This window comes from Salvelinus alpinus, chromosome 22, assembly GCF_045679555.1.
Source record: "Salvelinus alpinus chromosome 22, SLU_Salpinus.1, whole genome shotgun sequence".
Taxonomy (NCBI): domain Eukaryota; kingdom Metazoa; phylum Chordata; class Actinopteri; order Salmoniformes; family Salmonidae; genus Salvelinus; species Salvelinus alpinus.
In genome coordinates, this window is record NC_092107.1 from 12,242,309 (window position 1) to 12,268,913 (window position 26,605).

The following is a 26,605-nucleotide window of genomic DNA, read 5'->3' on the forward strand; positions in this document are numbered from 1 at the left end:
GGCCAAGAACAGAGAGGGGGAAGAGTAGCTTCAGATATTACCACTATTCCCAGAATGTGAAGCCAGCTCACAAGGATGTTTAAGCATGCAGCCACCACTATGCTTGAAAATATGGAGAGTGGTACTCAGTAATGTGTTGTGTTGGATTTCCCCCAAACATCATGCGGTGTATTCAGGCCAAAAATGTAATTGCTGTGAAATGTTTTTTTTCAGTATTACTTTGTGTGTGTGTTTTTTTAACTTTTTAACAATACTAAACATACAAACGACAACATACAGATGCACACAAACATCCACAACATCAACCCTGCCCAGAACCACCTGATAACAGCACCATCTCCAGTACCAGTAACACTCTCCCCCACATGGCCTCAAACTGCACCATGTTGTTCCTCTCTGTCGCCCACACGCACTTTCAACATTTAGATAATAATGAATTTGACCTTTCCATTGTGTTAACGATGGGGAATTGGTTGATTTCCAGTTAGGTATACATTTTTTTCAAGATTATTGATGAGAAACGAATCGCCCTAATGCACCCTCATATGCCAGGGCTTGAAATATGCGGACAGATGGATTGTAGTGCCAGAATATTTGTTATTCTGTACAGGCTTCCTTCTGTTCACTCTGTCAATTAGGTTAGTATTGTGGACTAACTACAATGTTGTTGATCCGTCCTCAGTTTTCTCCTATCACAGCCATTAAACTCAAACTGTTTGAAAGTCACCATTGACCTCATGGTGAAATCCCTGAAATCCTCTCCGGCAACTGAGTTGGGAAGGATGCCTGTATCTTTGTGGTAACTGGGTGTATTGGTACAACATCGAAAGTGTAATTAATAACTTCACCATGCTCAAAGGGATATTCAATATCTGCTTAAAAAAAATAAAAAAAAAACCCATCTACCAATTAGGTGCCATTCTTTGTGAGGCATTGGAAAACCTTTCTGGTCTTTGTGGTTGAATCTGTTTGAAATTCACTGCTCGACTGAGGGACCTTACAGATATCTGTATGTGTGGGGTACAGAGATGAGGTAGTCATTAAAAAATCATGTTGCACAAAGAGTGAGTCCATGCAACTTATTATGTGCATTGAAAAACATAATTCCACATTGTGGGGTATTTAATTACATTTAAATTCAGGCTGTAAACAAAACAAAATGTGGAAAAGGTCAAGGGGTGTGAATACTTTCTGAAGGCGCTGTAGCCCTCAAGGAATTGAGTTTGACACCCCGGGCACCCTCATAGATATCATCCTAACCAACTTGCCCTCTAAATACACCTCTGCTGTTTTCAACCACGATCTCAGCGATCACTGCCTCATTGCCTGCATCCGTAATGGGTCAGCGGTCAAACGAACTCCACTCATCACTGTCAAACGCTCCCTGAAACACTTCAGCGAGCAGGCCTTTCTAATCGACCTGGCCGGGGTATCCTGGAAGGATATTGATCTCATCCCGTCAGTAGAGGATGCCTGGTTATTTTTTTTTAATGCCTTCCTCACCATCTTAAATAAGCATGCCCCATTCAAGAAATGTAGAACCAGGAACAGATATAGCCCTTGGTTCTCTCCAGACCTGATTGCCCTTAACCAACACAAAAACATCCTATGGCGTTCTGCATTAGCATCGAACAGCCCCCGTGATATGCAACTTTTCAGGGAAGCTAGAAACCAATATACACAGGCAGTTAGAAAAGCCAAGGCTAGCTTTTTCAAGCAGAAATTTGCTTCCTGCAACACAAACTCAAAAAAGTTCTGGGACACTGTAAAGTCCATGGAGAATAAGAGCACCTCCTCCCAGCTGCCCACTGCACTGAGGACAGGAAACACTGTCACCACCGATAAATCCACTATAATTGAGAATTTCAATAAGCATTTTTCTACGGCTTGCCATGCTTTCCACCTGGCTACCCCTACCCCGGTCAACAGCACTGCACCCCCCACAGCAACTCGCCCAAGCCTTCCCCATTTCTCCTTCTCCCAAATCCAGTCAGCTGATGTTCTGAAAAAGCTGCAAAATCTGGACCCCTACAAATCAGCCGGGCTAGACAATCTGGACCCTTTCTTTCTAAAATGATCTGCCGAAATTGTTGCAACCCCTATTACTAGCCTGTTCAACCTCTCTTTCGTGTCGTCTGAGATTCCCAAAGATTGGAAAGCAGCTGCAGTCATCCCCCTCTTCAAAGGGGGGGACACTCTTGACCCGAACTGCTACAGACCTATATCTATCCTACCCTGTCTTTCTAAGGTTTTCGAAAGCCAAGTCAATAAACAGATTACCGACCATTTCGAATCCCACCATACCTTCTGCGCTATGCAATCTGGTTTCAGAGCTGGTCATGGGTGCACCTCAGCCACGCTCAAGGTCCTAAACGATATCCTAACCGCCATCGATAAGAAACAATACTGTGCAGCCGTATTCATTGACCTGGCCAAGGCTTTCGACTCTGTCAATCACCACATCCTCATCGGCAGACTCGATAGCCTTGGTTTCTCAAATGATTGGCTCGCCTGGTCACCAACTACTTCTCTGATAGAGTTCAGTGTGTCAAATCGGAGGGCCTGTTGTCCGGGCAGTCTCTATGGGGGTGCTATGGGGGTTCCACAGGGTTAAATTCTTGGACCGACTCTCTTCTCTGTATACATCAATGATGTCACTCTTGCTGCTGGTGAGTCTCTGATTCACCTCTATGCAGACGACACCATTCTGTATACTTCTGGCCCTTCTTTGGACACTGTGTTAACAACCCTCCAGACGAGCTTCAATGCCATACAACTCTCCTTCCGTGGCCTCCAATTGCTCTTAAATACAAGTAAAACTAAATGCATGCTCTTCAACCGATCGCTGCCTGAACCTGCCTGCCCGTCCAGAGTAGTGATGTTGGACTTAGCATATGTGGACAACTACAAATACCTAGGTGTCTGGTTAACTGTAAACTCTCCTTCCAGACTCACATAAAACATCTCCAATCCAAAGTTAAATCTAGAATTGGCTTCCTATTTCGCAACAAAGCCTCCTTCACTCATGCTGCCAAACATACCCTCGTAAAACTGACCATCCTACCGATCCTCGACTTCGGCGATGTCATTTACAAAATAGCCTCCAATACCCTACTCAATAAATTGGATGCAGCCTATCACAGTGCCATCCGTTTTGTCACCAAAGCCCCATATACTACCCACCACTGCAACCTGTACGCTCTCGTTGGCTGGCCCTCGCTTCATACTCGTCGCCAAACCCACTGGCTCCAGGTCATCTACAAGACCCTGCTAGGTAAAGTCCCCCCTTATCTCAGCTCGCTGGTCACCATAGCAGCACCTACCTGTAGCACGCGCTCCAGGAGGTACAGTGGGGAGAACAAGTATTTGATACACTGCCGATTTTGCAAGTTTTCCTACTTACAAAGCATGTAGAGGTCTGTAATTTTTTATCATAGGTACACTTCAACTGTGAGAGACGGAATCTAAAACAAAAATCCAGAAAATCACATTGTATGATTTTTAAGTAATTAATTTGCATTTTATTGCATGACATAAGTATTTGATCACCTACCAACCAGTAAGAATTCCGGCTCTCACAGACCTGTTAGTTTTTCTTTAAGAAGCCCTCCTGTTCTTCACTCATTACCTGTATTAACTGCACCTGTTTGAACTCGTTACCTGTATAAAAGACACCTGTCCACACACTCAATCAAACAGACTCCAACCTCTCCACAATGGCCAAGACCAGAGAGCTGTGTAAGGACATCAGGGATACAATTGTAAACCTGCACAAGGCTGGGATGGGCTACAGGACAATAGGCAAGCAGCTTGGTGAGAAGGCAACAACTGTTGGCGCAATTATTAGAAAATGGAAGAAGTTCAAGATGACGGTCAATCACCCTCGGTCTGGGACTCCATGCAAGATCTCACCTCGTGGGGCATCAATGATCATGAGGAAGGTGAGGGATCAGCCCAGAACTACACGGCAGGACCTGGTCAATGACCTGAAGAGAGCTGGGACCACAGTCTCAAAGAAAACCATTAGTAACACACCATGCCGTCATGGATTAAAATCCTGCAGCGCACGCAAGGTCCCCCTGCTCAAGCCAGCGCATGTCCAGGCCCGTCTGAAGTTTGCCAATGACCATCTGGATGATCCAGAGGAGGAATGGGAGAAGGTCATGTGGTCTGATGAGACAAAAATAGAGCTTTTTGGTCTAAACTCCACTCGCCGTGTTTGGAGGAAGAAGAAGGATGAGTACAACCCCAAGAACACCATCCCAACCGTGAAGCATGGAGGTGGAAACATCATTCTTTGGGGATGCTTTTCTGCAAAGGGGACAGGACGACTGCACCGTATTGAGGGGAGGATGGATGGGGCCATGTATCGCGAGATCTTGGCCAACAACCTCCTTCCCTCAGTAAGAGCATTGAAGATGGGTCGTGGCTGGTTCTTCCAGCATGACAACGACCCGAAACACACAGCCAGGGCAACTAAGGAGTGGCTCCGTAAGAAGCATCTCAAGGTCCTGGAGTGGCCTAGCCAGTCTCCAGACCTGAACCCAATAGAAAATCTTTGGAGGGAGCTGAAAGTCCGTATTGCCCAGCGACAGCCCCGAAACCTGAAGGATCTGGAGAAGGTCTGTATGGAGGAGTGGGCCAAAATCCCTGCTGCAGTGTGTGCAAACCTGGTCAAGAACTACAGGAAACGTATGATCTCTGTAATTGCACACAAAGGTTTCTGTACCAAATATTAAGTTCTGCTTTTCTGATGTATCAAATACTTATGTCATGCAATAAAATGCAAATTAATTACTTAAAAATCATACAATGTGATTTTCTGGATTTTTGTTTTAGATTCCGTCTCTCACAGTTGAAGTGTACCTATGATAAAAATTACAGACCTCTACATGCTTTGTAAGTAGGAAAACCTGCAAAATCGGCAGTGTATCAAATACTTGTTCTCCCCACTGTATATCTCTCTGGTCACCCCAAAACCAATTCTTCCTTTGGCTGCCTCTCCTTCCAGTTCTCTGCTGCCAATGACTGGAATGAACTACAAAAATCTCTGAAACTGGAAACACTTATCTCCCTCACTAGCTTTAAGCACCAGCTGTCAGAGCAGCTCATAGATTACTGCACCTGTACATAGCCCATCTATAATTTAGCCGAAACAACTACCTCTCCCCCTACTGTATTTATTTTGCTCCTTTGCACCCCATTATTTATATTTCTACTTTGCACATTCTTCCACTGCAAATCTACCATTCCAGTGTTTTACTTGCTATATTGTATTTACTTGGCCACCATGGCCTTTTTTTGCCTTTACCTCCCTTATCTCACCTCATTTGCTCACATTGTATATAGACTTATTTTTCTACTGTATTATTGACTGTATGTTTGTTTTACTCCATGTGTAACTCTGTGTTGTTGTATGTGTCGAACTGCTTTGCTTTATCTTGGCCAGGTCGCAGTTGTAAATGAGAACTTGTTCTCAACTTGCCTACCTGGTTAAATAAAGGTGAAATAAATGTTAAAAAAATACGCTGACCTGTTATTTCTGTTCCATTATGTTAGTCAACCCTCCCCTAAGGTCTTTGACACCTGAAGCGTTGTCTCTGTCAATGTCAGGTCAGCAGGAGGGCTCAGCTTAGTTGTAGGCGGGCGCCCCTCGTTGGGTCTTTGACAGGCGCTAGGCTATTTATAAAATCCATGTCTTATTTATTATATGATGAGAATGTTAGGCTAATTCCTAGAACCTAGAAGGCAAATTCCCTGGCTTTTGTGGATGGTGTGAGATGAGAGAGGTGGGAATATTTGCTTTCTTTGTCTCAGTGTTGGTGTTTCTGTGGTTCTTTATCTAAGCCAAAGGAAGTATCTGATTATCTGATATGAATACTCAGGCTGAGTTCCAAATGGCACCCTACTACCTATACAGTGCACTACCTTTAGTGCAGTAAATAGGGAATAGGGTGCCACTGTGTCCCTGATCAGTGCTCTGACTTTGACCTCCTGTTGATGAGTTGAGTATGGTCACTCATTGATGAGTCATTTTGCTCAAATGGTTTTGGTTCGCTTGAAATGGTTCAAAATATATCTTGTACTAACTCCCACTCCATTGTCTTTCTGTCTCTGTTCAGGTGGCCATCAAAATAGTGGACAAGACCCAGCTGGACGATGAGAACCTGAAGAAGATCTTCAGGGAGGTGCAGATCATGAAGATGCTGAGGCACCCTCACATCATTCGTCTCTACCAGGTCAGTAGATCACAGCTCCGGGGTGGAGTTTGCCCTAAGTACAGATCTAGGATCCCCTCCCACAACCATAACCGTTTGTATGGAGATTGCAAATCTGACCCAAGATCAGTGTCTACAGGCAACTTCACCCTAAACCGGATCCACACTGCTGATGCTGTGTGTTTAGTGATGTTGACTGCAGCGGTTATATTGTCAATGCAAATGTCTGTCTCATCAGGTAATGGAGACCGAGAGGATGATCTACCTGGTAACAGAGTATGCCAGTGGCGGGGAGATTTTTGGTAAGTCTGTCTTTTGTAGTAAGCCATTGTCTTTTTGTATGCTCACATAGTCACATTTGACCTCTCCACTTGTTCACAATTGTATGGTTTACTACCTATGTCAATGGCTCTGGCTAGTGACTATCTGTTTGTCTGTGATCCTGGGTTTGACGTCGTCATTGTTTCAATGTGATGTGAAGTGGTGGATCTCGGGGAGATGCAGAGTAAAACCCCTGTAAAAGGCAAATGAACTGAATTTGAACTTTGACCTCTCACCTGTCTGTGTTCAGACCACCTGGTGGCCCACGGCAGGATGGCGGAGAAGGACGCGCGGCGGAAGTTCAAGCAGATCGTGGCGGCCGTCCACTTCTGCCACTGCCGCAACATCGTCCACCGAGACCTGAAGGCCGAAAACCTGCTCCTGGATCACAACCTCAACATCAAGATTGCAGGTATAGTTTTTCCCTTGATTTCTAGGAGTGTGTTGGGGTAGATCACGGGAAGAGAAGGTTGATTTCCCCCCCCCCGCTTATCTCCTTTTTTCCCCCTCTCTTTTTTTGAACTTCCCTCCTCTGTCCATGGTAGACTTTGGCTTCAGTAACCTGTTCTCCAGAGGCCAGCTACTAAAGACCTGGTGTGGGAGTCCTCCCTATGCTGCCCCAGAGCTCTTCGAAGGGAAGGAGTACGACGGACCCAAAGTGGACATCTGGGTCAGTGTCCTAGTCTTAGTAATGCTAGTTCCTATAAGACCATGGCTACGTCCAAATTCACACTTCCCGGCATAGATTTAACAACGGTGGACATTCCTTTCAGCCCATACTTACACCCCAATCCAGTGCTTTCAAATCCAAGATAGGGAGTGTGTCTATGCCCACTTTTGGAAAAGGGTTGAGAATCTCACCTATGAGGGATTACTCCTCCTCATCCTTTTCCTCTTTCTCTCTCTCTTTCTCTCTCGCTCTCTCTCTTTCTCTGTGTAGAGTTTGGGCGTGGTGCTGTATGTTCTGGTGTGCGGTGCCTTGCCGTTTGACGGCAGCACCCTCCAGAACCTGAGGGCCCGGGTGCTGAGCGGGAAGTTCCGCATCCCCTTCTTCATGTCCACAGGTGAGACCCGATGCCAGCACTAGTACCTTGCAAGTTGAAACAATGGTGTCTTCTACGGGGTCTGACTGGCTGCTGTGAGGTGTGTTGCTCTTCTGACGCCGTGTTCTGTCTGACAGACTGTGAGTACCTGATCCGACACATGCTGGTGCTGGAGCCCAGTAGACGCCTCTCCATGGAGCAGATCTGTAAGAACAAGTGGATGAAGCAGGGAGACCCCGACCCAGAGTTTGAGAGGGTGAGTTCCCGAACTCTGGGTCCATCGAGCTGCTTTTAGATGATCTGGCAAGACTGCTCTGACCCATTGTCTTTGATTTCAATGGACTCAATGAAGAATGGACACAACGTTTTAATGGATTTTCTGTCTCTGTCTCTCTCAGTTGATAGTGGAATGTGAGCAGGTGAAGTCTGAGCGGGAGACCGAGCTCATCAACGAGCAGGTGCTGATGGCCATGTCTGAGATGGGACTGGACCGCGAGCGCACACTCCAAGTGGGACCAACACACACACTAGACACAAGATTGTTGCAGTAGACAAACGCTGTTGTGCATATGAAATGCCATTGGCTAACGGTTGTCTTGTTTCACCTCTCTTTCGCTCGTTCTCTCCAGTCTCTGCACACTGATGCGTATGATCACTACAGCGCCATCTACAGCCTGCTCTCTGACCGCCTGAAGAAACACAAGACCCTGCGCGTGGCCCCGCCCACGCCCCGCCCCATTGGCTACCCTCTCAACGCTGTACAGGTAACCTTTGCCCCTCGGATCTATAGATTCTAAGGAATTTGATCTTATTGGTTACTAAGATTATATGGAACGGATACCATATCATGGTTTAGTTATACAATTAGGTGTCTTTTTGGGGGTTAGAGGTATATAATGTGTGGAGCAAACTGGCCTAATGTAGTTCACTTTATAAAAAAATAAATAGTATTTTATTTTTTTTCTCCGCACCCCCTTCCGTCGGTTCACTCTCGCGCCTTTCTTCAATACTTTACCTCAGATGCCTTTGTACTTCAGTGAATGATGAAGCCTACAAAAGAGGAATGGAAACGTCTCGTTGCAGCCAAGGACACATCACTAACATCAGAGCCATTCAAAGGAAAGAGCGATGTTTTAGCGAAATTTGATAGTTGTCTTTGACAACGAAGGAACTGAGTAGAAGGCTTGGGCTCCCAAATTGGCGCAGCGGTCTAAGGCACTGCATCTCAGTGCTTGAAGCGTCACTGCAGACACCCTGGTTCGATTCCAGGCTGTATCACAACCGGCCGTGATTGGGAGTCCCATAGGGCAGCGCACAATTCGCCAAGTTTCGTCCGGGTTTGGCCGGTGTAGGCCGTCATTGTAAATAATTTCTTAACTGACTTGCCTAGTTAAAGGTTAAAAACAATATAAAAAATACTGCGGTTTAATCAAATGCCAACCGGAGAGCGGAACAAGCGCCATTAGCTGCTTTACTACCGACAACGTTACCGGTCAAGCCCAATTGTTTGCCTATTTAACTAAACCTGTGCCATCTGAGGTGAAGAGGAGGATGTGTTTTAGGTTATTATCCTGCTGAAAGGTGAATTTGTAGTGTCTGGTGGAAAGCAGACTGAACCAGGTTTTACTCTAGGATTTTGCCTGTGCTTAGCTCCATTCTTTTTTTTACATTTTCTTTTTTTTATCCCCAGTCCTTTACGAATACAAGCATGCCCATAACATAATGCAGCCAACACTATGCATGAAAATATGCAGAGTGATACTTAGTAATGTGTTGTATTGGTTTTGCCCTTAACATATCACTTTGTATTCAGGACAAAAGGTGAATTGCTTTGCCACATGTTTTGCAGTATTACTTTAGTACCTTGTTGCAAATACGATACATGTTTTGGAATATTTTATTCTGCACAGGCTACCTTCCTATCACTCTGTCAGTTAGGTTAGTATTTTGGAATAACTACGATGTTGTTGATCCATCCTCAGCTTTCTCCTATCACAGCCATTAAACTCTGTAACTGTTTTAAAGTCACCATTGGCATCATGGTGAAATCCCTGAGAGGTTTCCTTCCTCTCTGACAACTGAGTTAGGAAGGATGCCTGTATCTTTGTAGTGACTAGGTGTATTGATACACCATCCAAAGTGTAATTAACTTCACCATGCTCAAACCATCCGTTACGTTGAGGTGAACGGAGTGACCCACATCCCCCTATCAGCAGGCCAGAGCAGATTGCTAGCCAATCAGGTCGATCATTGAGTGACCTTAGCTGTGTGTGTGTACGTGTTTGTGTGTACGCATGTCTTTTTCCTGCAGACGGATCAGCAGGGTAATCCCGTTAGCATGAATGTCCCTCACGTCCAGCTGATCAACCCAGAGAACCAGATCGTTGAGGTTAGTGAGTCCACCCACATCCATTTCACAATCCTGCAATGCAGCTGCTCTAGTGACACTGACATGGTGGCCTGTTTGCTATGATCGCTTTAAGCTTAGCCTCCTGGCACACTTCTTTAGAGTCCAAGACAGACGTTTTTTATCTCGATACAAAATCATTTTGGGGTCACAATTTAAGTACCGTACTGCGATTTGTTTTCAATTAAATGGTCAAAAAGAAACACAATTAGCTTTTTTAGCAAAGAGCAATTTCTCAAGCAAGAATTTTGCTTGGACTGTGGTCTAAACTACCTGTTGTTGGTAGTGACGTTTGGGAATCTCTATCTTATTGGTCTATTAGGTAATTTACCAGGCAGGCCAGAACTCCATCCCACCTAAACAGGCAGAAATTCAGGTGGTCTTTTCAAACAGCTCTTACACTAAAAGGACATTATCATAATTTTCACAATTTCACAGTATTATTCCAACCTCATAATGTGGAAATATATAAAACTGCACTGGGCCTTTTTATGTAGGAATTTAATAACTTTTTTATCTAGACTGCACAGCAATTGTGTTGTTTTGTGGGATCCTACACTAATACAACCCTGTGATTCACATATATCCAACTCTGAATTACACAGATACACAATGGCATACCACATACACAAATGCAGAATCAAATGTATTGTTACACATACAGATATTGTTTGTCCTTTGCTGTGTAGCCGGACGGAAACATGGCCCTGGACAGTGATGACGCAGAGGAGCCGTCTCCAGAGGCCATGGCTCGCTACCTGTCCATGAGGCGTCACACTGTGGGCGTCCCAGACCCCAGGTACTCTATTCACCTTGTCTCTCCTGTCTGTCCGTCCGTCGGTCTGTCTCTCTATCTTGCCGTCTGGCTGGCTGTTTGTCTGGCCGTCTTTTATCAGTGTGTGTACCCTTGTGTGTGTGTGTGTACGTACGTGTGTGTGTGTACGTACGTGTGTGTGTGTACGTACGTGTGTGTGTGTACGTGTGTGTGCATGCGTGTGTGTGCATGCGTGTGTGTGCGTGCGTGCGTGTGTGTACGTGTGTGCTTGCATCTCCTTGCTGACTGTGTTCTCTATCAGGACGGAGATGCAGGAGGATCTGCAGAAGCTGCCCCCTGGGTTCCCCCGTGTGGCCCCCCAGCCCCCCTTCCCTATGCCCCCCACCATGGGCCACATGCACACACTGATGCCCACCCAGAACCCACACCTGCAGCCCACACAGCAGCTGGAATACAAGGTGAGGGATCAGAAAGTGTGTGTGTGTGGTATGACAGAGTATAGTTACATAGTCCATCTATATTTATATATGTGTGGGCTAAACTGATGTCCCTCCCGCTCTCTGTCCCTCCAGGAGCAGTCCCTGCTGCAGCCCCCCACCCTGCAGCTGCTGAATGGCATGGGACCCCTGGGCCGCAGGGCCTCGGATGGTGGGGCCAACATCCAGCTGCACGCCCAGCTACTGAAGAGGCCACGGGGACAGTCCCCTCTGGTCGCCAACCCTGTGAGTCCCTGCCCTCCCAATGTTAGTGTGTGTGTGTGTGTGTGTGTGTGTGTGTGTGTGTGTGTGTGTGTGTGTGTGTGTGTGTGTGTGTGTGTGTGTGTGTGTGTGTGTGTGTGTGTGTGTGTGTGTGTGTGTGTGTGTGTGTGTGTGTGTGTGTGTGTGTGTGTGTGTGTGTGTGTGTGTGTGTGTGTGTGTGTGTGTGTGTGTGTGTGTGTGTGTGTGTTTAAGAGCCAGAACTGGATTCAAATGCATGTGTATTTGTTATTTAAATACTTATTTTCTGTGTATAATGTAAATATAAATAAATAATGTAGTCCGGATCAACAATTTTCAAATAATTTCATATTAAATGACAACTATTTGAAAATATTTTCAAATACTTATGTACAAATCCATTATTTTAAATACTGGGTTCAAATGCATGGGAGTATTTATTTGTATTTGAAAATACACTGTATATTTGAGTATTTTCAAATGCATGCCATTACTTTCCCAGTGTATTTCCAAATACATCCCAGTATTCAACTACTAAATGTACTTCCAAATGCCTTTGAAAGTTATTGAGATATCCTAAATAGTATTTAAACCCAGGTCACTTAAGAGTATAGTTTTTGTCTAGTTCAGTCTACTATGCCATGTGCTCTGTCAGTGCCTATGTACCTGCTCTGTCTACTGAGGTGACAGTGGTTTTATACATCCCCCACCTGTTTTCAGTGTCACTGTCCAACATTGTTTTTTCCCCATCATGTTCTCTCTCTCTCCTTCTCCCGTTCTCCCTCTCCCTCCCTCTTGCAGCACCCCATCCCGGCTGTGGCTCCGGTGGATGAGGAGGGTTCTGACGGGGAGCCCGACCAGGAGGCGGTGCAGAGGTAAGCCTGGGAGGGTGACGGGGACAGGGGGGCTTTGGAGCGTGACCGTAGAAGCGCTGGTGTTCCTGGGTTACTGGGAGTCGAGATGCAAGTAGGCTGCAGCACTGCTTTCTGCCACCGGGGGACCTGGCCACTGTTGTTCCGGTGCCCCCTTCTCATCACGCAACTGGCTTTCATAAGGCGATCAAGCAACTCCTCTCCAACTTCTACCAAATCTACCTCTCTAAATCTCCTCTTAAAATATCTCTCTCATTTCAAATTATGCCGCCAAATTATCCCGCCACGGCTTCGCTTACACTAAGCTTGCTCAAACAATCCAATCCTCAAATTGGAACGGGGGGTTGTGGGCGTTATCTGATGTGTGATTCGTCCTGCCTGAAGGAAGGGGGAGGGTGGTTTTTTTTCCCCTCCCCCAATGAGGACAGAGAGCTGACCAGTGCTGCTTCCTGTCTCCCTCCCCGCGGCCCAGGTACTTGGCGAACCGCTCCAAGCGGCACACGACGCACGCGCTCATGAGCACGGCGCACGGCGGTGAGCCGCTGGCAGACTCGCAGAGGCCCCAGGGCTCCCGACAGAGGGGGTGGGCCCCGGAGCAGCACTGCCGGTGAGGGGCCCCACACTGAGGCTGACAGACAGACACCCCGCCCCAGGCCAGGGGGGGCATGCATGGGCCCCGACCCACAGCAACGAGGGAGCAGGGACAGTATCTAGAGATAGGGACACAAGCACTAAAGATGCACAGACACACATACACCCCCTTCACTGAGCCAAAAGTCCTCACTGGGGGTGGGGGGGGCCCCAGCATTCAGCGAGGCAGGGAAAGGGGCACAGGAACTTAGGAGGCATTCACAGAGACACATATTCTCACGCTATAATGAGCTGAAAGTCCACACCAGGGGGGGCATGAATGGGCTCCAGCCAGCACACAGGAGCAGGGACCTGGACACCATTGCACCATGCAGGTTACACTATCATAGTCACCAGCTTGAAGCATACGACATGAGGACTTCTAGTGATCATGGGGTAGGTTAGGTAACAGAACCAGTTACCAGAGCCTTGCGCCGGGCTCCGAGTTCTCCTGAGCTGCAGGTCAGCCGTTGGACAGTCTGGGTTCTGGAGAAGTTGCCATCTCATTGGCTGAGGACAGATATTATCGAGCGTCTCAGAGTAGGAGTGCTGACCTAGGATCAGCTCCCCATCTAATCTCGTTCATTGGGACCTTATCCGGCAAAACCGATCCTAAATCAGCACTCGTTTGATACATGCGGCTGGTCTTCTGATACTGTTTGAACACGTTCAGCTCTGTTTAGGAGAAGCATCTTTATTATAATTATTCCAAGCTGTTCATTCTACAGCCAGTTTGAGTCAGCCTAGCTATTATCTGATTTCTCTAGCTAGCTATTATCTGATTTCTCTAGCTAGCTATTATCTGATTTCTCTAGCTAGCTATTCTCGGTATAGATTTTCTTTTCTTGTTTGACTGCAACTGAAGGACGCTTCAGGTATTGGATTCTCCAAATGATCTTGCCGATCAGGTCTTGGTTTGGACTGGGTATGACGACACAGTGACGCAGTCCTGCTGTGTGTTGCTGTGGATCCTCTGTTCACGGTTCTAGGATCAGCTGTTTGTTTACAGTGACATTATGATCATGCAGAGAGACCAGAGGAGCTCATGTAAATGTGATTTTTCATTCTTTCATTTTTCTGTCTGTATGACTTCGTCTGTATGCGACTTCACCTCTGTATCCATTTCTATGTATGTCTGGCTCCTGTCTATGTGTCTGTTTGTTTGCGGCTCTGCGCTTCTCCCCAGGTCCATCTACAAGGACTGTAACACCCTGCACTTGCCCATGGAGCGTTTCTCCCCTGTGAGGCGCTTCTCCGATGGGGCCACCACCATCCAGGCCTTTAAGACCCACCTGGAGAACAGCAGCCTCATCAGGCAGCTCAAACAGGTACTGTGCACCCCCACCTGGTACTGTACACCCCCACCTGGTTCTGTGCACCCCCACCTGGTACTGTACACCCCCACCTGGTTCTGTGCACCCCCACCTGGTTCTGTACACCCCCACCTGGTTCTGTGCACCCCCACCTGGTACTGTACACCCCCACCTGGTTCTGTGCACCCCCACCTGGTTCTGTGCACCCCCACCTGGTTCTGTGCACCCCCACCTGGTTCTGTGCACCCCCACCTGGTTCTGTGCACCCCCACCTGGTTCTGTGCACCCCCACCTGGTTCTGTGCACCCCCACCTGGTTCTGTGCACCCCCACCTGGTACATACAGTGCATTCGGGAAGTATTCAGACCAGTTGACTTTTTCCACATTTTATGTTACAGCCTTATTCTAAAATGGATTAAATAAACACAAATCCTCGTTAATCTACACACTGTACCTCATAATGACAAAGCGAAAACGGGTTTTCACATATCTTTACAAATGTATGACAAATAGAAAACGGATACCTTATTTACGTTAGTATTCAGTCCCTTTGCTATAAGACTTGAAATTGAGCTCAGGTGCATCCTGTTTACTTAATCATCCTTGAGATGTTTGTACAACTTGATTGGAGTACACCTGTGGTAAATTCAATTGATTGGACATGATTTGGAAAGGCACACACCTGTCTATTTAAGGTCCAAAGTTGACAGTGCATGTCAGAGCAAAAACCAATCCATGAGGTCGAAGGAATTGTCTGTAGAGCTCAGAGACAGGACTGTGTCGAGGCACAGATCTGGGGAAGGGTAACAAAAAATGTCTGCACCATTGAAGGTCCCCAAGAACACAGTGGCCTCCATCATTCTTAAATGGAAGAAGTTTGGAACCACCAAGACTCTTCCTAGAGCTGGCCGCCCAGCTAAACTGAGCAATCAGGGGAGAATTGCCTTGGTCAGGGAGGTGACCAAGAACCCGATGGTCATTCTGACAAAGATCCAGTGTTTCTCTGTGGAGATGGGAGAACCCTCCAGAATGACAACCATCTCTGCAGCACTCCACCAATCAGGCCTTTATGGTAGAGTGGCACATGACATCCTGCTTGGAGTTTGCCAAAAGGCACCTAAAGGACTCAGATTATGAGAAACAAGATTCTCTGGTCTGATGAAATCAAGTTCAAAGTATTTCGGGACAAGTCTCTGAATGTCCTTGAGTGACCCAGCCAGAGCCCGGACTTGAACCCAATCGAACATCTCTGGAGAGACCTGAAAATAGCTGTGCAGCAACGCTCCCCATCCAACCTGAAAGAGCTTGAGAGGATCTGCAGAGAAGAATGGGAGAAAGTCCCCAAATACAGATGTGCCAAGCTTGTAGCGTCATACCCAAGAAGACTCGAGGTTGTAATCACTTCCAAAGGTTCTTCAACAAAGTACTAAATAAAGGTTCTGAATACTTATGTAAATGTGATATTTCCGTTTTTTTTAATACATTTGCAAACATTTCTAAAAACCTGTTTTTGCTTTGTCATTATGGGGTATTGTGTGTAGATTGATGAGTGAAAAAAAACAATTAAATCTCTTTTAGAAACAGTCAAGGGTTCTGAATACTTTCTCAAAGCACTGTATCTCACAGCCTCCCGAAAGACATAGCATTTTTATGTTTTCTTCTTTCACGAGAGACTAGTCCTGATTTACCACTTCCTGCAGCTCCTAAGCATAGTCCTGCCTTACCCCGTACCTGCTCCAATGTATCTACCTGCTGCTCCTACATAGGTGCCCGGACTGCCCACAACCCCTGGGGCGCAAGTGTGAATGTCACACAAGCCTCCCTTGACGTCATCCACTTACTTTCCACCTGTTTTGTTTTCCTTCACAGTGAAAGGACAGATTTAGATACTGAGCCTCTTTAGAGGAGATTCAGTGTAGAGTCAGTGTGTACATCTCCACTTTGTACTGTTCTGGTGTTTTAATGACTGACTCCCTGACGTCGTCTATCGTCATACTAAACTGTCTGGCCTCACTGGAAAGTATTTTGTTAATGCATCCGGGGAAAAGAGCGGGTCTTACCGTGATTCAATTAATGCCTTTGTCACAATAGAATCACTTGCATACGCACATAGCTAGATAGCTTGTCAAGTGCTCTACTTTTGCCTCTGGAAGTTCCAGGTGGTATGAAACACAGGAACTGGCTCTCCATTGAGATCCCATCAGTTGAAAGGCCTCTTGTAATTCTCTTTCTCTCAAATCCGCTGGTCCTTATTTCCCCTACCCACCTGCTCCTGCTGATCCTGCCTTAACCCGTACCTACCTGCTCCATTGTATCGACCCGTGTAGAGACACCAAAACACAGGTTTCTTCTTGTTTAGTCTGTATACTTAAATACCCCTCCCATCCATCTTTTTTTCCAGAAACCATACCATTCTACCATTCTCCGAAACCAAGGACATTTTTAATTTTTTGCTTTTCATTCAATATGTTTCCATGTAAAGAACAAGTCATCGATGTACTTTTTTCATCTTTTTTTTGACATTCTGTCACCTGCACCTCTACACAACGCCGAGGCTGGCGTTCAACTATATTGAAATATGTAAAGACTTACCAAAAACAAACTTGTGTTTTTTTTGTTTTTTGCATTGCTCTGCAGTCTACAATACTTCTTTGGGTAAGCACTGCAGCTCCTAAGCATTGTCCTGCCTTACCCCGTACGCTTCTGTTTCATTCTATCTTCCTTCTGCACCGAAGTGTGCAGGCACTTGATGTAATCCACTTACTCCCACTTAACCTTCAATTAGTTTGATTCCATACACAAGGACAGATTGTGCCGTGTTGGATTGAAACACTGAACTGCTTTAGCAATACAGTCAGTATGTAATAGACACAGATCCAAGGTGGAGGCATCAAGAGGTTCAGCAGGTTTGAGGAGATTGGGCCTAAGGGTGCCGATGTCACTGGGGTGGTAATTAGGGGTAATCCCACAGACTCAAATTTGGGATGGTGTTATGGTGAGAGTAAACACTAGGCTGTTGGGTCACGGGGGTGAGCGTCAATACAAAACAAGCTGCCATTGATGTCGCCAGCACCTCTGCCCTCGGTCAAAGCTAAAGTCATTACGGCACCCAGAACCAAATCCGCTAGCCTTGTCCCAGATCTGTTGTGCTATCATGTCAACTCTTTGTCATGCCAAAATGATAGCACAAACAGGTCTGGGACCAGGCTAGATATTAGCTAATCGATTTAACAGTTTAATGTCGAGCCTGTGATGAGAGACTAGCGCTAGAGAGGTGGAGGAGGGATCTCCAAGGTCATTGTAGCAGTGCACAACAAGGCAATAGGGAAAATTCTATATTGATGATTTCAGAACCGGTCTGTCTTATGGAGTTAACAGCCATTTTAGAAGTGTAAGGAAGGACAACATGCCTTGCATACAAACCTCATAGACTCTGAAATGGATTTAATTTAATTCAAAAAGCTTTATTGCTCATCCAATATACATAAGAAGGAAATGGCCTTTTTGACATGCGACAAAGAATTGATTTTAATCTCTTTTATTGTTGCATTCTATTATCGTCGGATGGGGTATTCTGCGTGAAAGTGACCGCAAGTAATGCTATTCATTATATTTCAGGTTCCACTGTCTTTCTTTGTGTGGTCTCTAACAACAATATGTTTGTTGTGTGTTTGTGCGCGTATGTGTACCAGGAGTGTGAGCAGCTGCAGAAGATGTACGCTTTCCCCCAGGACGAGCGGCTGCTTGAGCACACACAACAACAGCATTTCCTGTACCAGCAGGAGCAGCAGATTCTACACCAGCAGATACAGGTCACTGTGACACACACCGACACAGGCGCACATACACACGCATGCGGCGACAGACACACGCACAGAGACACACAGAGAAAGACACAGACACACACACTGCATGGTTTGTATCAGCTGGAGCAGTGTCTTCTACACCAGCAGATGCAAGTCACTTTGAGCCTGGGACATTTCTGTCCCCATCTCTGAAAGACACACACACTGGGAAATGCAGGTCGATGTGACACACACCGTAAACACATGCCATTATGCGTTCCTAAATTGTTTTTCCATTAGCTAAATCTTTCTCTCCGTTCTGCAGGCCCTGTCTTTGGGACACGGAGACTGCCAGCCCAGTCACCTTACCCACCAGCTCCAGAGGTGAAAACACCACACACACACCCTGAGTTGTCAACACCCGCACACTCTGAGCAAGAGACTGATGATACTCATTAGTGACTAATAACAAGCATTTATTTTTATGCACACAGGTTCAAAGGAACACACTCTATGGCAATAGTCTGCTAAACACATGTAGTGCAGCTCAGAGAAGCTCCACCAACAAGCCAGGCTTTTGTGCCGCTCTATTGATTTGAAGTGTTATTTACCTCCCTGTCTGTTCTCTCCCTTCCCTCAGGTTGCATATCCAGCCCTCCAGCCCACCGCCTACACATGCCAGCAACCACCTTTTCAGACAGCCCAATCAGAGTCCCCCTCCAACAGCGATGATGCAGGGGCATGGTGAGTTCTAACTCCACCCCTTATTCTTACTTGTCTTTTTATTGGACTAAAGGACTGAATGATCAGTCAATATGACAGCATTGTTAATGATCCCTTATTAAGACTAAGTGATGGTTGAAATAACCCGTTTGTAGGTATATTAGCTCTCTCCTGACTGACTGATCTCTCCCTCCTCCCCCCAGGTGTACCATCAGCGGTGCAGTACCAGCACGCCCCCGCCCTCTACCAGCCCTCCAGCGGGAGTCCCCCCCCTTGCGGCCTTTGCCCCGTCACACTGCCCCCCCAGCAGCAGCAGCCCTGCTCCTCTTCCCGTGGGGGGGGCGTCCCCATGCCCCAGCAGCAGGTGACTATCCAGGTGCAGGAGGTGGAGCTGGGAGGGGGCGGGGCCCTGCAGCGCCAGCAGCAGGCTTTCCTTTCCACGCCGTGCTCTCACCGGGTCCTGGGGAAGCAGCTGAGCGCAGACAATGCCGAGACCCACAGGTGACCCTCACGCTGCCTGTATGGCTGACCCGTCATGGCTGTTCCCCTTTGCACTTTTTGATTTTAGTTTTTATTTTCCCTCCATCACTTTTCTTAAACTTTCATGTTCTTCAACTCTGTGTTTTGGGCTTTCTCGCATGTCCTCACACTGTAAATACCTCCATTTCATCTATTTTTCCAACCCCCCCCCAAAAAGAAATATTTTGGTTTTCGTCATCTTCAGTTATTGTAGATTTCAGTCTCTCATACCTCCGTCAACCCTAGGAAGCCATGTTCCTGAAGCCCAAAACTCACTCATAATACAGTTTTATAAACCGTGGTGTAAATCTTTTTGGGCTTGTATTATTGGGAGGTGGGATTTAGAGGCAGCATGGGATGCATCCTAAATGGCAACCTATTCCCTATATCCTGAACTCCATGTGCCCTGGTCAAAAGTACTCTATATACCAGGGGTGTCAAACAAATGGACCCGTGAGCCCATTCAATCGGGCCCTTTCGAAAACGAAAGCTAGACAGTCAGGGAGCAAAAAATATCCAAAATGCAATGGACAGAGGTTATGTTATCTTTTGCACTTTTTGACTGCGAGGAAATATAATCAATATTAAGTGCGGCCCTCGAGACCTCTGTGAAGACCGAATGCAACCTGCGGGGCCAAATTAGTTTTTTTACGCCCCTGCTATTCAGGTACAACAGGGTCTTACACCTGATCGGTTAGTGGATTTCAGACAAATTCTTGTGGGTTTTTACATTGAGAAATACCACTGTTACCAAAGTGTTTTGATAAACCAAAAAACCTACTTGGCTGAAAAAGAAGACGTCCCGTCACCTCTGATTCCTCCACTGAGATTGGCTGACTAAATGGACGTAGGTGGTGGGATGACTGCTAGTGGTAGGAGTGTCCCTTCCAGCTGGTAGCAACACTGTAGGAACTAGGAATTCCTATACCCAACAGTCTGTGTGTTGTATTTCTCCTCCACCCCAGCTGGTAGTAACACTGTAGGAACTAAACACATATTCACCCAACAGTCTGTGTTGTATTTCTATGTTTAGCCTAGACCACGTTCATTGAGAGGGGGTGACAAGCTTGGTGGTTACCTCATCATTTGATTTTCCTGTCATTTCCTCTGGCAAAGCAACAGAATTTGTGTGTATTTGAGGTTGTCACTCAATACCATGACTGCTTGCACACCCTTCAGTGGACTTGTGACCTTTAACCCGGAAGGCTTCTGTGCTAATTATCACCCATAATAGTGGGTCATACTGTTGTATTTAAGATGTAGAATTGTATTGTCATGTCAGAATCACGTAGACATATTTGTGTTTTGTCATACTTCTCTCACCACTCATACTGTTCATAATAACTCATTTAATTTTTGTACTACTACTAATAATAACTGGCATTTATTTCTTGTATACTTCCTTAATCCAAAATACTTCATCTCAATGGTGTATTTGTTTTTTCCCCTCTCTGAAGTATTTGCATTGGATGATACATTTTGTTGCAAGTAGCATATACGCTGACTATTCCCCCGCTCTTCCCTGGTCCCTCCCTCCCCAGTCGCAGCCTCGGACGGTTCAACACATACGACCAGGCCGCCTTCAACCCCCATCTGTTCGGCGAGGGGTCTCGGCCATCGGGGGTGGTGGGGGGCTACAACCCCTACCTCCAGGGGACCTCCCTCAAGGTTCCAGGGATGGAGGGCTACCAGGGTGGGGTGGTTGGTGGCGCTGGAGGCGGGGGCTACGGGAGCCCCTCTGCCCTGCAGCAGGGCAGAGGGGCTCTCCTCTCCCCCACCCCCCTGGAGTACCGGCCCCAGCAGCACGTCACCCCCACCCTACAGGGTCTCCTCTCCCCCCGCCACTCCCTGACGGGCCACGCCGACCCCCGCCTGCCCCCCCAGGACCTGACCTCCCTGCTGAAGAGGCAGAGCCCTCGGCCGGCACCCCCCACTTCCCCCAACGTGCCCCAGGACTACACGGAAATGCTGCTGCTGCGCCAGCTCGGCCAAGGGGAGTCTCTGGAGCCGGGAAGCCCCTACCACCACCTCCTCCAGATCAGGCCCCCAGACGTCCAGCCCCCCAGCCTGCCCCACTCAGAGAGCATGGAGGAGGATGACCTGCCACCCGGCTACCATGAGGGCCTCCTGGCCAAGGCCCAAGGCTGTGGGGACGGCCATGACCTGCTGGGCCCCCCCCAGGGAGGGACGCCCCCCTACAACTCCCCCACACACAGACACGGCTACATCAGGAGCACCACCACAACCAGAGGTAAGGGTCAAGCAGGCTCAGCCGTAGAAATAGAAGGACAATTTCGATTCTGTACATTCTATGGTGTCAAACAGCTTTCACATCCCTGTATGCTGATATTCACATGCTTTTTGCACATTCCTGCTTCGGTCACACAAGCTACATTCTACATTGTTAACTTAGCAACTTCAGTAATCCCTCCCTCTCTTCCCCCTTCCAGACAATGAGCATGTTGACTGCAGGACCCAGGGGCAGCAGGTTATGGAGCAGGGCGTGCCTGACCGTAACGGAGTGGGCTACTCTACCAGGGGCCCCCAGGGGGACGGCTATCGGCCCCGGGGCCAGCTACAGCGCCACCACACCATCCAGACCTGCGACGACGCCTATGTGAGTCTCTCACGGTGCTCCGTTTGGGACCACAGTAATAGAATCTACAGAATCTCTCAGCCTCTTGTGTAGCTCTCAAAGGATTGGATAGTTTCAATGGATAGGTCTTAGGCTAGGTAAACTATCAGAGGGCACGATGGACCGTGTTGCTCTTACCTATCTTTTCAGATCTGTATGGCATGCCTAGGGGTTGATTTGGAATTGAACATTGTGTGTCTGTGTGCGTGCGTTTATGTACTTAACATGTCTTTCTGCACCGCCTCAGGACCAGGCCGAGCCCATGTCTGGGATGAGCCTATTGGCTGGCAAGGCTCTGAGCTCCGCCCGCATGTCTGACATCCTCAGCCAATCATCTCTGACAGGAAGCCAGCAGCTCCACCAACGGGAAGAGTCAGGTCAGTGTCACGTACACGTACTCGCATACTAAACGGGGTAAAGTGAATGAAACGTGGCAGACTCAGTCTGGTCTAAGTAAAATGTGAACTCTAAAATAATCTCTATCACAGGACTAATATATAGTAAAACAATATATGCCGTTTTAGCAGACACTTGCATGCATTTTCTATTGGTGGTCTCAAAGGGTATTGAACCCATAATCCTGCCGTTATAAATAGATATATTATTGTGAAATACACCAGATAGGTGCAGTGACATGTTGTTTTATAGGGTCAGCCATAGTAGTAAGGCGCCCCTGGAACAAATGAGGATTAAGTGCCTTGCTTAATAGCACATCGGCAGATTTTCACCGTGACGACTCTGGTATTCGAACCAGCGACCTTTCGGTTACCTGCCCAACGCTCTAACCGCTAGGCTAGCTGCCGCCCAACGGAGCCACAGAGGATCATGCACATGCAGTCACAATAGCCACCAAATACCTGCCTTGAACATGGAGGAATTCTTCATTCTGTGTGTCTGTGTGTTTTCTCCTGGCAGTATGTGACGTGGAGGGAGAGCTCCACGCTGGAGCCTGCTACCCGTCGTCCTGCACCAGCAACATCCTTCATAGCTACAAACCCCCAGACCTGCAGTACAGCATGGAGCAGGCCGGGGTCTAACACAGGTACGCACATGCACTTAGGCTGCGTCTCAAATGGCACCCTATTCCCTATATAGGGCTCTACTTTTGACCAGTAGTGCACTATATTTGGGGAATCGGGAGCCATTTTGGACCAACCTTACAGTATGACTCCGTTGCCTGAACTCAGTCTACACAGTCAGTGAATGTCCTTTACCAGACTCATGTCAATGGTTGTCCATACTGTTGCCACTGTTTGTTTATTTTATTTTGATTTTTTACCTTTCTTTAACTAGGCAAGTCAGTTAAGAACAAATTCTTATTTACACTGACACGCTACCAGGGAACAGTGGGTTAACTGCCTTGTTCAGGGGCAGAGCAACAGATTTTTACCTTGTCAGCTCTTGGATTCGATCCAGCAGCCTTTCGGCTACTAGTCCAACGCTCTAGCCACTAGGCTACCTGCCGCCCCAAAATGTTAATGTTGTTCTTAGATCAGTTGTCATTTAATTAAACGTTCATTTAGCCAGGCAGGTCATTTAGGATACGATTCTCATTCACAGTACTGACTTGGTTGGTCAAGAGGTGAACAGGACTAGAAGTGTTAGTGCTCCTAGCTAGGGGAAATCCAGAGTGAATCTCAATGGTATTACCTTGATTCCTCACCTCTCTCCTCACTTCCTTCGCTAAGCTCATTGGAAGAGAAGTACTGGGGGGATCCTCAGATATGCTTTTTGAGATGGAGGCAAGGAGAGAGGGCACAAGGAACTAAGGAAAGACAATTAAAATTCACCCCTAGTGTTAACTCTGTCCCTCTGTGTTCTCTCTCTCCTAGGAGCGTCTTCTGTGTATAAAGGTCCACATCAGCCACCTGTGTTGAGCAGCATCACGCCAAACCGCCATTGTCTGTCTGGAGGGGGCGCTGTCCGTCAGTCATGGGGCTTGGGGGAGGGCAGGCAGCCTGCAGGCTGCAGCCCGGGGTGGGTGGGGGGGGATTGGCTGGGCGAGGGGAGTGGGTTCAATGGCAGCATTCTGTTCTGCACAGCCATCTAGCAAGCATTGCCATCATTGGCTCTCTCCATTTCTGCTCTTCCGTCTGATTGGATAGATTGAGCTCTGCTTCCCCCATTCACTTCTTCCTTCCTACCCCCTTGCGGTCCCGCTCTCCTGCCACCCTTACCCCCCCTCCTCCTCCTAACTGTTGCCATAGCAACACACTCATGCGCCTCAATGTCCCAGACATTCATACAGGCAAAACGTAGAGATAACATAAACTTACACATGCACACACTCAGCCACAAACCCAAAGTATTCACACCAAGTCTGTGCGCAGGGATTCCTGTGAGGTTCTGTCCGCTCCTCCCTCTCCCCTCCACTGTATTCCAGTGGACCATTCCGGAGCGGGCTGTGATCTCAGAGCCTATGAGGCTCTCTCTCAGAGTGACCCATTCCATTGGGCTTGCAGGGGTGGGATTGGGTCAGGCTCAGAGGCGCTAAAAAACAAAACAAAGGAGCTCAGTGACATCGAGGATCGCACAGCACAACCAGCTCGCATTTTTTATTTTGTTTTCCTGTTCTGTTCTTTTTATTCATTGTTTTTAAAATTCATTTTTACGGGATAATGTTCATCTAGAAATTATGATCATTATTGTTATTACTGTTTTCTGTAAAATAATTATTGTTATTATGATTATAATGAGAATTATTATTAAAGGAGAAAAAAAACTGTTCTGTGTTGCAAGGAAGACAACATTTAAGTTTTGATTACTTAAGTAATTCTGCACTTTCGGTTCAAGCTATCTTTAATTCTTCTCCCTGTTTACCCTCCCATACTGCCTTCTCCTTTTCTCACTCCCTTGTTCTCTCTTGTTTTATGCCCTTCTCTGCCCCCTCCCTCCCGTTCTTCATTCCATCCTTCTCTTTCCCTCTTTTTCCACTCCCCATCACTCCCCTGCCACCTTTTGTGACAGTGTGGCATTGTGTGTAGTTTTAAGACATGCTTCCCCTTCCTCCCCTGTACAGCGACACCATGTATAGACCACAATTGCTGTATCCCATTTTTTTCGGGGGGTGGGGGTGTTGGGGAGGCATTTTTTATATTATTATTATTTGTATTTTTTGGATGTCTTCAGATATCTTCTTTTTTTTTCTCTTCTGAATATTGAGATTTTTAGCCAAAAGAGTACAGGGAGAAAATTCTCCTTCGTTGTCATAAAAAAAGATTGTTCTTATTGTTTTATTATCGAGACACTTGAAGAGGAGAGTGGTTATTTGTTACTTTTTATCATTTCAATCATTGATCTCGTCGTTGTTGTTATTGTTCTCTGTTTTTTTGGGGTAGATTTGGCAGGCAATGAGTTGTGGGGTGGTTCGGTGCTGGGAATGCAGTCATTGAAACGGAGGGGAACCTATCATCACCATCATCGTAAAACATTTTAGAGGCGGAGATGGACAGACCCCTTCTCCACTCGCTCCCCCGATCTGCAGTGGTACCCTCCGTCTCGGACCTCATCGCCCCCTTATTGGCCAACACACACTGGACATTGCCTCTTCTCCCGACTCTGGCCCAGCTACAGCCACATCCAAGGAGGAGACTACTACTCTGCACATGTGCTGCCTCCCCTTTCTATCTCTTTCTCACTCTATCTCGTTCCCTCCCTTCGTCACATGATCATCAAGTGAGACCTACTCCAGCCCCAATACTGAATTCAGTCCTTCATCTCTTCAGAGGGAGAGAAATGAGGAACTGACCAGAGACAGACCGGTTGCTTCAGTTTGACCCCAGCGTAGTATGTACAGTTCAGATAGTGAGCAGACGGGGTGGGAGAATGATCCGCCTCCCTATCCCCACCTTGTCTGCAGGACTCCCAGTGCATCATGGTCCAGCGAGGGACTGTGAGTGTGTTGCTGATGAGTGACCACCTCGTTGTCTTCTTCCTGGTCTGTTTCTGTCTGACTTCCCTCTCATCATCTGTAAACCAGCTCTTTGCTCGGCACCTGTATCCTATGTTCTCTTTTTCTATTGTTTATTTTGTTTTTGGGAGTACAAAAATACTAAAGTGCAACAACGATGATTAAATAGAATACCAACCAAACTGAGATGAATTAAATAAATATATATAAATAAATAATTTAAAAAGACAATGTGTTTGGGTGATCAATAGATTTAAGGAATCTGTATACCACCTGTGAATTTATGCTTGTTTTTTGTCAGTCTGAATGCCATGCTGATTGTAGTTGAGGAGCAGAGTTAATGAAGGTCAAACATGTACAAACATTTTCATGCACTATAGCAGGGTTGTGTTCCATTCCAATTTAGTCATTTCAGGAAGGCAACTGAAATTCCCACTAGAATTGGAATTTCAGTTTCCTTCCTCAGTTGACTGAATTTAAAAATGATCAACCCTGCCATATACTCCAGATTTCACAGTCTGTGATAGATGAGGCACAAACCTGAAATCCTCCTGGGTAAGAAGAAGAATTCCTCTAGTTTTATTTGTGAGAGTTAAGGAAAGGACCTCTTTGTCCCTGACACAGGAGCACTGTCGGGATGAATGGGGATCATTGGGTAAGCTATTGATCTACATCCCTCTACCTCAGGGCTGCAGTGCTCGGTGATCAGCTTCTTTGGTCTGTCTGTATAGCTGCACT

The 26,605-nt window shown here is 46.9% G+C and overlaps 1 protein-coding gene across 4 annotated transcripts in view; it reads left to right on the plus strand.

Annotated features, from left to right (window-relative positions):
- LOC139549022 (serine/threonine-protein kinase SIK3 homolog) overlaps window positions 1-26,093 on the plus strand; it is a 41,273-nt gene extending 15,180 nt beyond the window's left edge. Inside the window, exons 2-25 of one of the 4 annotated variants that reach the window (XM_071359066.1) lie at window positions 6,123-6,239; window positions 6,457-6,520; window positions 6,790-6,951; window positions 7,085-7,209; window positions 7,480-7,603; window positions 7,720-7,838; window positions 7,981-8,091; window positions 8,212-8,346; window positions 9,894-9,971; window positions 10,679-10,788; window positions 11,066-11,222; window positions 11,337-11,486; window positions 12,282-12,355; window positions 12,825-12,959; window positions 14,169-14,310; window positions 17,988-18,107; window positions 18,406-18,464; window positions 18,721-18,824; window positions 19,007-19,304; window positions 20,864-21,573; window positions 21,773-21,939; window positions 22,205-22,334; window positions 22,873-22,999; window positions 23,790-26,093. In XM_071359066.1, coding sequence (XP_071215167.1) covers window positions 6,123-6,239; window positions 6,457-6,520; window positions 6,790-6,951; window positions 7,085-7,209; window positions 7,480-7,603; window positions 7,720-7,838; window positions 7,981-8,091; window positions 8,212-8,346; window positions 9,894-9,971; window positions 10,679-10,788; window positions 11,066-11,222; window positions 11,337-11,486; window positions 12,282-12,355; window positions 12,825-12,959; window positions 14,169-14,310; window positions 17,988-18,107; window positions 18,406-18,464; window positions 18,721-18,824; window positions 19,007-19,304; window positions 20,864-21,573; window positions 21,773-21,939; window positions 22,205-22,334; window positions 22,873-22,994 — 3,513 coding nt within the window. In that variant the 3' untranslated portion in view covers window positions 22,995-22,999; window positions 23,790-26,093. Of the gene's footprint in view, window positions 1-6,122; window positions 6,240-6,456; window positions 6,521-6,789; window positions 6,952-7,084; window positions 7,210-7,479; window positions 7,604-7,719; window positions 7,839-7,980; window positions 8,092-8,211; window positions 8,347-9,893; window positions 9,972-10,678; window positions 10,789-11,065; window positions 11,223-11,336; window positions 11,487-12,281; window positions 12,356-12,824; window positions 12,960-14,168; window positions 14,311-17,978; window positions 18,108-18,405; window positions 18,465-18,720; window positions 18,825-19,006; window positions 19,305-20,863; window positions 21,574-21,772; window positions 21,940-22,204; window positions 22,335-22,872; window positions 23,000-23,789 lie in introns of all 4 variants that reach the window. The other 3 variants (XM_071359065.1, XM_071359068.1, XM_071359069.1) reach the window with 3 other exon arrangements.
- The last annotated feature ends 512 nt before the right edge of the window (window positions 26,094-26,605 follow it).